Consider the following 14313-nt stretch of genomic DNA (forward strand, 5'->3'; position numbering starts at 1 on the left):
ATAATAATAATAATAATGATGATGGCACTTTTATACCCACATGTTACGATGCGGATATGATCACAGGCGCTTTTCAAAATTATTTATATTATAGGACTATTCACAAACAAAAAAATTAAATGAAAATAATAATCCCAATTCTAATCATATTTTCATCGAAACAAAAAATGCATCACAATGAGTGATAAAATAAGTTAGAAGAACAAAAGAATTAAATAACGTAAAAGATTGTCTCCATCTATCATCATTATAAACATTGTTCCAATATCATTATTTATGTCAGTTTATACTGTAAGCCTCTTTGAATAACTATGGTTTTAAAAGAGATTTAAAAGTTATAAAATTGTCTGTTTTTCTGATGTTTAGTGGTAGCTTATTCCATAATGAGGGTGCAGCTGCCACAAAAGATCTATCACCTTTCGTCAGTCACTGGTTAAAAGGGCTGTTGACGAGAGGTTTTTTGGGCAGCTGGGACGCGCTTTAGTGGCCGTTGCGTTTGTGGAGAGGTGGCCGTTATAGAAAGATTAAAATAACAATGAATGAATGAATGAACCGTCCGCCGGGAACAAAAACAAGTGGACGTTGTAGAGAAGTGGTCGTTGTGGACAGGTGGCCGTTACGTCGACTTTGGGGCGCTAAGTGTAAAAATATTATTTGGCTAATATTTTTCTAAATTTCATGTTATTTAGTAAATCTCAATTTTACTGCGCTTGTTATTCATAAATCACAATTTCAAGGACCTGCGTGATTTACAAAAAGTACGCAACGTGCCTTCGCGATTTATAAATCGCAAGTGACTTAACCTTGCGATTTATAAATCACAAGCGATGTGTCTTTGCGATTTACAAACCACAGCCAACGTAAATGTGTGATTTATATATCACATGCAGTGAAAATGTGCAAATCTGGTGCGATATGATATCGAAGGTGCGCGATATTTATCGCACATGTGCCACATATAAATCGCAAATCTGCCAGCCGAATCCTGCTACCCCAGCGAGGCCCTTTGCACCGAGTCACACTGACGAAAACAGGTGGAGTTACAGGTAAAGAAAGGAACGGAGAAAAAAGGAGGGGCCTGCGCCCAGGCCTCGGCTCGTTTCAACCTCGCTCTCGCAACAAGTCCCGTTGGGGAACGTTTCGCCTGGTACGTTCGTCTAGCGATTTGGTCTGTATACGCGTAGCTGTCGTCCACCGGGTTTAACCTGCTCATTTTCGCCCCTCCCTCCCCCTCCTCTTTTTTTACCCGTTCCTTTCCTTACCTCTTACTCCACCGGTTTTCGTCGGTGTGACTCGGTGCAAAGGGCCTCACTGCGGTAGCAATTTCGGTGGCAACCGTCCAAGCACCTAAACCCTCTTTCGGGCCACCAACTCGCTATGGGGGACCCTGGTGCCACGACCCTTTGCACCCCCAGGCACTAAGCGCAAATATTAACATATCGCAGATATTTGCGATTGATATATCGCAGCGGATTTGCACAGTTTACGCAGCTTGGGATTTACGTATCACACATTTACGTTGGTTGTGATTTATAAATCGCAAAGGTACGTTGGTTGCTTGCGGTTTATAAATATATAAATCGCAATGTCACATCGCTTGTGATTTATAAATAACATAAAATTTAGCAAAATAATGGCCAAGTAATATAGTCGCCCCATAGTCGACCTGTTTATTTTATATGAAATGTCTTTTTCTTTTCTCCTTTAATCGAGTGTTTCCAGCTGGTTTATTTGCATTTATTTAAGGAACACTGGAAAGCTTGCCGAGAACAACAACCTTGTCGATGCTACATCGACAAGGATAGGAAGCATCAACATCTTTTTGCTCAGTTAAGGTAAGTCAAATATGTATTAAACTGTTAGATTAAAATAAAAAAAACTGCTTAACTATCGGAGCTCCTGGCGGAGAAGATCCGATAGCTATCAAAGGATACGTTTTAAAGAATTCCTGACGTTAGCTGGTTTTATAGAAAACCTGTATTCAATTGCGATCGCTGAGAGGCAACGAGCCGATATTCGGGGGATCTTAAAACTGGGGAAAAATTTTTTTAAAAAAATGTTACTATAACCGAACAGTTTACAGCACTAGAGAAAATAGAGCTACAAATATGTTTGTCTTGCAGCCGACGAGTAGACCAAATATTAAATACTTAAGGTTACTCCAAACCTTCGCGGGGCTACTTTTTCCAAGTTTTCTTTTTTCCAACCAAATTAAAGTTCATTATTCAAGTTGCATTTTCCAAAAAATGAAAGTAAAAGATTAAAACGAGCGCGAGTTATTGGGAAAAAGAGGTTTAATAAACCTTCAAGGCATGTACTCCTCAGCGACCTTTTCGCGGCATATGGCTTGATGCAGAGATCCTATATCAAATACTTTCAATTTGAGATTTCATGTCCGTCAAGAGTGCCTTCTTGTAATCACGCTTCAGCAATTGCTCCTCGGTTTCTTTTTGTTTTGTTGCGCATCGCTTTTCCCCGTTTTGCCCTATATTGTTGACCACCGGCCTAAAACGTGACCGTGAAACGCGATTGCTTTACTGCGAAGCTCAACTTTCCATACTGTGAACGCTAGGGGTTCTGTACATGTTATTCCATTGGCTGGCGGCATTTTGAATTGACATATCTCTCTGAGAAGGTGTGATATGTTTATAAATCTTTAGAAGGCGAAAACTTGCACTTGTTTTTCGAGAGAATCCCTCCTCTTTAAATCGATTAAAAGGATATGTAGAATCGACGGTTTTCCGTGAAATTTTAAAATGTATTCTTTACCTAAAAGGCAACCAGTGTAATTTTTGCGAAACAAGCGTAATATGGTCATATTTGCGGCTCGAAGTTAGTAAGCTAGCTGCTGCGTTCTGTACTCCCTGCAGTTTAGTTATTTCACAATCTGAAAGTCCATAAAGAAGTCCATTGCAATAGTCAATTCTGCTTGTGACGAAAGCATGCAGAACCATTTCTAATTTATCTCTAGCTAAAAATTTACTTATTTGCTTAATATTGTGGAGCCAGAAAAATGCCGCGCAAATGCCGCGAAAATAAATGAGTTTAGAGATCTGTGCGAATAAGGAGGACGAATCGAAGCTAGACAAATGATTGTCTATTCACTGCACTCTAATTCAGGCACTATTCTATTACATCCAGCCGGGAAAACGAAAAAAAACCTTTTGGTGATAGATCTTTTAGTGTAGCTACGTCTACACTGTGGAACGCACTCCCAGTAAGCCTGCCCAATATTGATTGTATTTTAACTTTTAAATCTTTTCTTAAAACATTTATTTTTAAGTTAGCTCTTAGCCTTTAACGTTTGAATTACTTTATTATTGTTAAATTTAGTTTATGTACATATATTTAGCATATTTTAATATTGTAACGCGCTTTTGATCATTGAATGTTAAAGCGCCACTAACCCCCCCAAAATTTTTTCATTTAATAAAATTTAGTAGTTTCCTTGATTACTACAGCGAAAAAATTATCTCGATTGATAAAATCCCTGCGTTTCTACAGGCGTTTAAGCATGTAATTTCCATGTTCACAACCGCGCAATATAAATTAATAAATTATTATGATTATTATTATTAAAAAGAGGCGACTTTTTCAAAGCAGTTTAGCTATAAAAAACTGCGAAAAAACTTTTCTTAAAAACGTTGTCGGACGTTGTCGGACGTTATTATCAAGTAAAAGAAAACCAGTATGAATATTTTATAAACACGAGAAAAACAATGGTTCATTAAAAAGAAAGGTAACATAGAAATATGCTATAAGGTGAACAAGGAGTTTAGCACTGAAGGAGTCACTCTGAGTGTTAAGGTTAGGCCTTAGTTCTTTGATGAATAGCATTTCGTAAACGAGGCAGTCAAATTTCCCCTGGCACTTCTTGAGAACAAGAAATTGGCCCTCATTAAGAAGATTTTTGTCACCGTGCACTTCTAAAAGGTGTTTACCGATGGCCGAATACTCGTGTTCGTCAATGCGTTGATGAAGGTGTCGGGCTGTATAACCAACATAATCTGCAAATAATAAAATGATAAGTAATATAATCTACACGTTGATGTGAGCTAAGTTCAATTCCTGTCAGTTGCCTGCCTTATACAGGTAGTAGAAGATCTTTAAAACAAGAATTCGCTTCTCTCCACAGACAGACGGGTAATTACTTCGAACAGCCATACAAAAAGAGAATAGAGCTTCAAGATGTCTGAACACAGCTTTGAGACGTCTTTTGACCACCACTTTGAGAAGTTATCTTTATCTGAGTGCATACCCTGGATGACTGTAGGCTTAGTTGAGTCTATTGCTATAGTAACAATCAACCTCTGTGCGATAATTGTTTTTATAAAAAAACCTGATTTCCGCATGCGAAGCACGCATCTCTTGATAAATTTGGCGGTCATAGATATGTTGGCTGGAGGATTTGTTATGTATGGTCTGTTTTATTCGGTTGGAACATTTTGTGATGTATGGAACTCGCATTTAAATGAAGGTTGGGCAAATGATATACCAGATACATCCTCCCAGTTTTTCCCTATTAGTTCTTTATCAAACATCACCATTATTGCTTTAGAACGGATGCACGCGACATATCGCCCGTTCATGCATCGCTTGCTGAAGAAATCGGTGTACGGAATAATAATTGCCGTTGTTTGGGTTACAACCAGCTTCGTGGTAATTGGCCATGCCCTTCTTGTTCAATATGGAGAACCTTCCACGCGTTATTTGTTATTGATTTCATTTATTGGGTTGTGCCTTTTGATTATTTTTGTTTCTTACGTGTCCATTGTTATTAAAGTCCGTTGGGGAGCGCAGCTTCAACGCCATGGTGCAGCCAGTAGAGAAAGAAAACTGACCATGACATTGTTGATTGTGACTGTTGTATCTTTACTGCTATACCTGCCATTTATTATATTACGTTCGGTTTTTAGCAGTGAAGTAAAGAAGGACTTGTCCTTTTCAGAGTATTTTCATTTATTTAATGTAATGTTGGCTTTTTATTACGCCAACCACCTCGTAAATCCTATATTATACGCTATCCGCAAGCCAGAATACAGATCAGCTGTACTTGCACTTTTTCGGAATCGACCACAGCGAGAAAGACGTGTTGCAGATTTACCTCTCCGTAACAAGGAAATAATGGGAAGTAACAACGTAAGGTTATTGCGCATTAAATATCTGGACGAAACCAGTTCTTAATTGACTTGAGAACTTGCAAGTGTTGTTGCTTAGATTAACCAGCTAAGTCAGTTGAATTTGCTGACCAAGTAGTTGCCAATTTATTACAGATTGTAAACAATTATTGGATGCGGTTTAGATGATGTCTAGAATAATCAAGGCCGAGGTAGGGGTTATTAGTTGAAACCGAAGGATGAGGCTGATAACCTTCACCGAGACCTTGATTATTCTGGATATCACAAAAACCGAATCTAATAACTGGTTTATTATACATTGAACGAGAAGAAGAAAAGGAAGTCATGTGTTTGCTTCTTCACTGACGGCAAGCAACAGAAAGCGTGCGAACTTGACATGATTACCCTTAGAAATCATGCACCGCGGTCATACATGACATGATAACCCGTGACCTTGAGTGTCCTTGACGTGATTATTGTATAATCTGCAGCTAGATGACGTCACAGGCGTTGATTTCGAAAATTCACTGTACGCTTTTGGCCAATCAGAAAAGAGATAGTGAGTTCAATGTATAATAATAGAATAATCAGGCTCTAAACCTAATAAGGCCAGGGAGTGGATTAATTTAGCTAAGAGAAATGTGTGGTAATGATATAACTAACACATACCAAAATGAGATGTGTAAATTAAAGAAATCAAACAAATGTAGGAAAATAACCTAATAATAATAATTGCAACGTTAATAAAAAATAGTCTTATAGCTGAAACTGGAAAACAATCTAGTAACTCGGTGACAACATTTGTATCCTAAGTAGGTGACCAAAACTTTATGTTATGATATCTTTAGTTAAGTAACGATTTAATTACCCCGGTATACGTACTATCTTGAGTGCGATGATATTTTCGATTTTCCAGCACTCGCCATTATGATAAATGCCAAGTTTATATCGATGCAGAACGCGAACTGAGAAAAGCATCCTAGGTTAAGTGATGCAAAATAGCCGAAATCGACGAGCTCGCTGCTCAAAACCACTGAGCGCAATAACAAAAACGAATTATTATTTATTTTGTTATGAATTGAATTTTATTTATAGCTCTGTACGGAATGTTTCGGTTTCCGAAAGCAGTGGTGTATCCATAAGAGGCTCAACTTGTTCATATTACGTTGCTATTCTGTTCACGTCATAGAATCTTTAATAGAGGGAAATATCCCGGGGGGGGGGTACCCCCTTATATGGGCTCTAGAGAAAATGAGGGAGACTCCTGGTCAAGTTATTTATAGATGGACTCTCGAACGGAAGTCTGTTTTCCGAGACGTCCGCATCAAGACCAACCTCGATCTGATGTTTTTAGAGTTATGGCGGTGCGTGACAAAAAGCTGTGATCGCGTTTGTTGAAAACCATGTATTTACCTCGTGATTTTTAGCCATTTAAGACATTGAAGTATTTGGAAAAGTGCTTATTTAAATGTTTGTGTGTTCAGTGCAGTTATATTAATCAGTGTCCTAAGTTCCAAATGTTAACACTATTTTCCGGCAGCCATATTGGTGTCCCACAGAGGAACACCAACATGGCGGCTCCATATTAGGCTTTGTAAATTTGCGCAGAACAGTTCGACGAATATCTCAACTTTGCGACAGCGCACACACCTTAAACTTGACGAAATGTCTTATTTATTTATCTTCTATAATATCACAATTTCTTGAATTTATCCACTGAATGGTTTTTGATTTTATTTGTTATTGTGTGACAGTGAAAACGCCCTACGGTCCTGGGCTTATCTCTCAGCGCCTCACGTGTAGAGGATCCTACTCAGGCTAACATAAAACTTCTCACGTCAGTTAAGGTGGCTCGAACGGAGTTTTGAGTAACGATACTTTTCTCCTTTGATCGACTAGAGCATCACCATTATCAATCCAACAGAAAGTCGACCGTTACCGGCGTGCTAGAGAAAGATAAAACTCAGTTTCAAATGAACATACCGCGTTTACCAAGATCTAAGTTACCACGGAAACATTAGGACGTCATATGGCATTTTTCACGAGGCCTAATAGCTTACCATTAAGGGGTAATTTTGGAAATGAGAGGTCGGATCTACGATCTGTCATAGTTGTCTAGACGATGGCACAATTTTAAAAGGTAAAATTCTCAGAGCGTTTTCAAGAAAATTGCGATTGAAGTTTCAAGGTGTTTTTAAATGTTATTGTAAACTATCGCTACAAGACTTCAATTAACGGTATTTTGGTACTAAATGAATCTTACAACATCTTATTACCTCTAGTAAAGATCCCGGAGAAAACCCTTCGTTTTATTTTCTGAAATATTGGCTTGAATATTAAGTGATGTGGAGTGTTATTTACCTTTTTTTTTTATCAAAGATTGACCCTCGAATTGTGTACTTGGACGGGAATGTAAAAACAAAAGAACACACACACTCGATGATTTTTTTAAACTTGGCCCTCAATGAGATCAATTAATATTCAACGTAATCCCTAAATTTCAAATTTATTGAAACATTTGAAAACCACGTCAACTCAGCCTCAACTCAGGCCAAGGTGCTATTACTTGAAAAGTATCGATCATTTGAATCATTTTATTCACAATCAGAAAAACGTATTCCTCTCTCAAGGACCGTCTTCCATGTACCGGAAAATTCAATGCAAATAAAATAAAATGAATTTGCATTGTGTTTTAGCTTGCCCAATCGCAACAGGAAGATTTTCAAAACGAATTGATCTTTTCAAAAGTTTGCGTTATCCGGAAGGCCCAGGTGCATTAACTGCGGTAATAACTGATCTTTTGAAAAAAAAGGGGGGGGGGGGGGGGTGGGTGGCTCGAAGAAACACCGTTTTCTTATCTCATTAGAATTAGTTTTTAATTGATTTCCTGAACAGTAGGGACCCTACGGGCACTCAACTCAAGGCCAATTGCTATTACTTGAATAGTGATCGATCATTTCAATCATTCTATTCAAAAGAAAAACACAATCAAGAAAGGCCTTTTTCTCATCTCAGTTCAATTGTTTATAATTGCTTCCCGGCAAAATGCAGTTTATGCTTTCGGAAATTGCTTATTGAAAAGTTTGCACACACGTTTGTCATCAGGTAAAAGTTTGTTTTCCACCATGTTTGTCGGCCAATTTTCACTCTGCGCGACAATGACGAAAATGAATTATTAATTTTGTTGTGGAGGCCCTTTTGAGAAAAGATTTTTTAAAAGCGCTATTACATACATCAGTAGGAAATGTTTTGTTGAGGTAGCTTAGTGTTTGCTAAGTTTCAGGGAACATTTTTTGTCTCGTTATTGCTCTTGCAGGTTCTTGACACTCGCACACGTCTCTATCCATAAACTTGACAAATAAAAGAAGAGAAAAGGAAATGAAAAAAAGCCTCCCCACAAAAGAATTTTTAAAAACAAATAAATTCGATTGATATTTGCCCATTACAAGAACAACCTGCGCAAGCTGGCAATAATAACAGATATTAAAATGCCCCATTTTCACGATTTTGGGTCGCCCACTCCTAAATTAAGGCAGTTTCCATCAATGTTCATTTCTCGTTGGCACCCTTATAAACAAAACGACAGAGAGGCCACATTTGTGAGGTCGCGAGCTTATTTATCAGCGCCTCAAATCGTCTACAGCCTCAAGGATACGCCGATATGAAAATAAAAGCTGTTTCTCCAGATCGTCGATTTCAGTAGCCCTCTCTTACCTACTTGTATTGATCGACTGTTAACGTATTTGAAACTTTAAAAATTTCGGTTGAAAAAATTACCCGAAAACTGCATAAACCTTAATTTCGGTGAAGTTGTTTATAATAATCTATCATATCCCTGATTCTTGACTTGATTTATTGAATGATTAAGATAACAAATTTTCGATTCAATGATAGTAGAAAAGCAAAAGACTAGCGCCGGGTACGTAGTCGATTCATAATCGCGAATCATCAAAATGTTTCCTTTCTCGGGGGGAATATCGTTAATTTAAGACGAGGTTGGTCTGTCCATTTCTCTACTGTGACTCTTCGTGTATCGTGTGTTCGGGAGAAACAAGTTCTCCTTCCAATAACCTCAGGGAACGTTCATTTCTTATAAGGTAGGGGGCGCTGGTGGGATTTGGGGGGGAGGGCATGCGAAAAAAATGGCTTTCGAGGGGGGTCCATCCCAAAAAAATGAAATATTTTAGTAAAACTTTAAAATGGCATGATGTTTGAATATCAAAAAAATTGCTATAGAATAAACATAGAAGGCAGGATACAAATTTATTACAAACTTTCCTTCTGCTTTAGAAAAACGTTTGGGGACAAAAAGCATTTGTAGCTACTGAAAAGAAGTATTTAACACTGTTATTTTCGAATGCAACTTTCACTGGCACTCATCTTCATCTTCGCCGTCGTCGAGTCCTTCGTTGCCGCTTGTGCCGCTATGGGAGTCTCTTTCACCAATGCTGCAAGAAGCAGCAATGCTTTCCGTCAGAGTGTACTCTTCAGGGTACATGAAGGTGTAAACCAGGAGCCATAATCGGGGACGGAGACCGTAAGCGCGCGCCATTTCTAGTATTGGGGCTGTCCCCATGATATGGGACAATAATTCTATTTTTAGAACAAATTGCGCCATCACCTGCGGTACACGCGCGTACACGCTGCGAGGATTTTTGCGGATGTCGCGCGGGGGAAATGGCGTCCGAAATTCCCGAAATTTTTCATGTTTTTGGCCCATAACTCAACGCGTTTACGTCTGTTGGAATTTTGCTTAGGTATTTTCGTCGTAAGCTGCTCCAGTTTGAGTGAAGTAAGGCAGTGTCGAATTTAGGTATGTTCCGCTGTAAGCTTATATATATCGCTGACCAAGTTGTGCTCCGACAGATGCTTCTTTTGCATGAGCTGTACATTACTCCACTTTAAATTTCACATATGTTGAAGATTAACAGCTTTTCCATTACACAGCAAAAAACTAGCTGGATATATTAAGATATAGCAGAGCTTCAGGACTTCATAGTTTCCTAGCTCCTCTTGCCACACGCTTGCGAGGAATTTGCCAGTCTATCGCGACCGAAAACTAAACAAAATAATTGCTAGTTTGAGTTTCGCTTGAATTGTAAGCAACGCTTGATGTTTCATCAAGGCCCAATAACTTTACGTCCGTAGATACTGCTCAGTTTTATTCGTGTAAAAGTCCAGTAAATTCTCTGTTGTCGATGAATGAGAGTGCCCGCCGATGCGTGTTTTGCACAGTCAGTAAACATGACAAATTGTAATTCCGCCGCACTTTCGTGTGAAAGCGTACATCGAACTCAAACAATAGCTCTATAGTTTTTAAATATGGTTAAGATTGATAAATGTTTGAGAACATATTAAACGCTAAGCTGAAAATATGCGAATAAAGCAGAAATAATCAGCAAAGTTACGATGACGCTTTCTTTAATCAACTTCGAATAACGATTTCGATTTTGTTGATCGAGTTATCAAAACTCCTTGTCTATTTTCATTTTTGCCATGTAAAACTTCACTATGTTTATTTTGAAGAAACACACATCATGTTAATAGCCTTTTTTGCGTTCGTGAAATTTGTTGCAGCATCTCAGCACAAAATATAACGAAAGAAATTTTTGTCAAGATTTGTTGACAGTTGAAAACACCGACTCGGACTTGAAAGTGCACGAGCTGTACTATGCAAATGATACAATTGTACGCGTCAGACTTTCCTTTCCGGCAAAATCTTTTGCAAACTCACCAAACAAGCAGAAACAATAAGAAACCGTCAAAACAGGTTTTGGTTATGATTAACCATTGTCTGAGAAACTCACAAATTAACTCGATACCAGAGTAGAGAGTTTTCTTGCTATATTCTTAAGTCAGAACAAACGCAAAAACATACGCGTAAGCTTACAACTAGCGGGAGCAGATCTTATTATTCATCCTCAGCGCGAGATTGAAGTCTTGTTTTCGACCCTGAAAAACCCACCTTTTCTGTTAGCTCAGAGCATAAAACTACATATAAGCGCCCTGGTTCGTATTCCCTGCCTTATTCCCTGTCATCGCCGTGAAAAATACGCAAGAGAATCTCTCAACTCTCACCATTTGATCACGCAACGTGACAACATCCACGCGAGAGCCAACGACATGTGCGTGAATCCGCGCGGATATATGACGTCAGGGTGGCGCAATTTGTTCTAAAAATAGAAAAATTGTCCCATATCATAGGTGCGCACGAATCCCGAGACTTACGGTCTCCGTCCCCGATTATGGCTCCTGGTGTAAACATAATCCCTGACTTCCTGCTCAAGGTTGGTGGTGATTCTGCTTCTTGCAGCATTGGTGAAATAATTCCCTTCCACGAGCTGTGCGATGTATGGCCCATCTCTTCTAAATAACGACGTGGCAACATCCTCAACTTTAATACACTCCTCCGGGACGGCCGTACACAAGGCATTGTGGAAGATCATTTCCTAGCGGGTTTCCAACACAGATTCCATAAACTCGTTGGACGTTGTTTTCAGTCCGCTTCCTCTTTCTTTCATTTGACTTTCTGCGGTTTTCTTTTTTCCTTCTCCTTTTGTTGATGCGCTGTTTGAGTATGCCCTTGAATATGCTGTTATAATTGCTCTTCTTATTTTCTAGTGCTTCCATGTCCTGCGTGACCTTCGTCAACTTAGCATCTATACATTTGATCTGTTTTACATTAAAACTGTGGGCAAATTCTTCGCCCTGCTTTAAAGCAAGCCCACTGGACTGAAAGGGTGTGGAATCGCGTTCCTTTACATCTTTCAATATGACATTCAACTTTTCCACCATTGCTCTGTGCTCTTTGATGGAGAAGTTCAGTTTTCTTCCATCACTGGGCTTCAACTAGTCCTTGGCATGGAAAACTCACTCGCCCTTTCTGAACAGCCATTCGCACTTAAAAAGATTGCCAGGACATTGACACAAAATGACAACAGGGCAAGTGCTGACAGCAGTGAAACGGATGAAAGTGATAACGATGAGTATGACAGTGATGCCATTGACTCTGGGGGAGAAGATGACTCAAGTGACGTCATTCTTGCATTCATCAATTCAGATGAGGAGGATGCCAATGAGAGGCCAAATGCCATACGCTCAAGGCGAGCCATAACTAGGAGATCCGAAATTGACTTCTCTTTCTTTTGATTTGTTTTTTAAACAACAGCTCTCTGTAGTATAGGGATTGTAAATATTGTCTTCATAGTGAGCACAATAACGTGAAGTAGGGGGATAATAGAGAAATATTAAAAAAGTTAAAATCTAAATATTGTTTGTTCAATTTTTTTTTTTGGGGGGGTCATCCCAAAAAATGACCGCTATAAGGGAGGGGGCCATGTGAAAAAATTGGTAAGCTGAGGGGGGGTCATGCGATTTTTAAATGGTGCTTCCCAAATCCCACCAGCACCCCCCCCCCCCTCCCTCATAAAAAATGAACGGTCCCTCAGGTGGCTGAAATAGTAACATTTCTTTTGTTCAGGCTGGCTACCCCGTCTGCTCGGATATTCTCTACCGTCGGTCGTGCCTGAGCGGCTGGTCTTACAAAATGGCCAACAAGGTTTGGCTGCCTGGCTCTGAGCATTCTGAAATGAAGAATTGGATTTAACACGAAAGGAGAATACATCGTCGTGGCTGTCAGAAGCATGGCGGTGTTGAGCGCCTTCCCTTGAAATTCTTCGCGGCGTGCAACAATGCTGCAAATGATCAATGGAAACCTGGATAAAATGTAAGTTCCACAGATTTTAAACGTCAGATATGTAAGTTTTTTCTCCTGGCGTTGATGAAAGGATGAATTTGCCGACTGTAGAATAGTTGGCGCGCGTAAGCTCTTAATGACACGAAAGAAAGTAATTATCACTAGCACGATCGCTTGCGTATCTAGCTGTGTAATTGCCGTTAAGTAAATTAGGATAAAATTACCTTGTTTGGTTCGAAAAGACTTAGGCTGGTTATAAGGAAACCATGTATAGCAAACAGAGGTCTCTTTTCTTAAAAGTTTCGAGGAGTACAGCAGTAATTATGAAGGCCACAAGCCAAGTAAGTGGCAGAATTTTCTTAACGTTTTCCGTTGATAGCCGACGACCGAATGGACGAACAACGCAATCGTGGCGATCTATTGTCATAAGAGTTATAGTTAACGCATTTAGCGCTATGCAACCGACAGAAAGAGGAAGACCAATTTTACACAATATCTCAGCGAATGATAAATGGCCAGCCTGAAGGTAACTGACGACCGTTCCTGTTAACAGGGACGGCATACCGAAGAGCGATATTAGAATACCAGTCAAAGAAAGGCTGGCGAGCAGGTAGTGAGGTACTTTGCGAAGGTCACGGTGTCTTCGAAGCAGATTACACACGAAAGCGTTTCCAGAAGCTCCCGTCAAAATCAAGATCGCCAACATCACGAGGACTGCGATAGCGAGACTTCTTGGTACTGGTGTGAAAGAATAACTTTCCTCCATCATGGTAGAAACATTCGCATTTGTCGAGTTAGGCATTCTTCCACCCTGACACTCAGTGCTAAATTAAAGTTTTATCTAAAGCTATTACCTGTTATATTCTGTACTATTACAGTACATTTAACAATTGAGGATGACTTCATTCATGTCCAGGAAGTAAAATCAATTATCATACTAAGTACCAATCAGATTGTTGGTTTATTGGCTTCTCCCACAGTGCATGCAAATAACCATAATGTTGTCTTCTGAGAGAAAGAGAAACAGTTACGAAGCTGACAAATGTTTTTTCAAACTTGACGATAAAGACAACTCGCATTTCATGTACTTAAAATTAACAAGGGATGATTCCCAATCAACCGGAAAATTCGGTTCAAATAAAATGCAAATGAGGATACACTATGCTTTAGTTTGCAGCACCGAATGATTTTCACCATGAATTGATCCTTTCAAAAGGTTCGGGTTATTTGGAAGGCCCAGGTGTTGCGATAGTAATTCATACAATTTGAATTATTTTATTCACAAGAAAAACGTGATCGAAGCTAAAAAACAAAGAACGTTTTCTTTTCTCGTTGCCATTATGCTCTAATTGATTTCCTGAAAGATCCGGACCTGGCGATGTAAACCAATAGGCCTAGGATGGAAATCCCACCAATTAAAATTCAGGGTATTGCTTGTTCAGAAAAAAAGCACAAAAGATTGGCGTTAAGTATTTTTTTTCCCTTCATGTTTGGCTGCCA

The 14313-nt window shown here is 39.2% G+C and overlaps 1 protein-coding gene and 1 pseudogene across 1 annotated transcript; one reads left to right on the forward strand and one right to left on the reverse strand.

Annotated features, from left to right (window-relative positions):
* Positions 1–1567: 1567 nt before the first annotated feature.
* LOC149117347 (uncharacterized) lies at positions 1568–5791 on the forward strand. Its single transcript, XM_089283003.1, has 2 exons — positions 1568–1835; positions 4136–5791. The coding sequence occupies exon 2, from the start codon at positions 4189–4191 to the stop codon at positions 5182–5184; it is 996 nt and encodes a 331-aa protein (XP_089139129.1). The 5' UTR covers positions 1568–1835; positions 4136–4188; the 3' UTR covers positions 5185–5791.
* A 6652-nt stretch (positions 5792–12443) lies between these two features.
* LOC149117348 (neuropeptide Y receptor type 2-like) lies at positions 12444–13636 on the reverse strand (annotated as a pseudogene).
* Positions 13637–14313: the final 677 nt, after the last annotated feature.

Source organism: Orbicella faveolata, unplaced genomic scaffold (genome assembly GCF_042242905.1).
Source record: "Orbicella faveolata isolate gen_17 unplaced genomic scaffold, um_ofav_v1 contig_12, whole genome shotgun sequence".
Classification (NCBI taxonomy): domain Eukaryota; kingdom Metazoa; phylum Cnidaria; class Anthozoa; order Scleractinia; family Merulinidae; genus Orbicella; species Orbicella faveolata.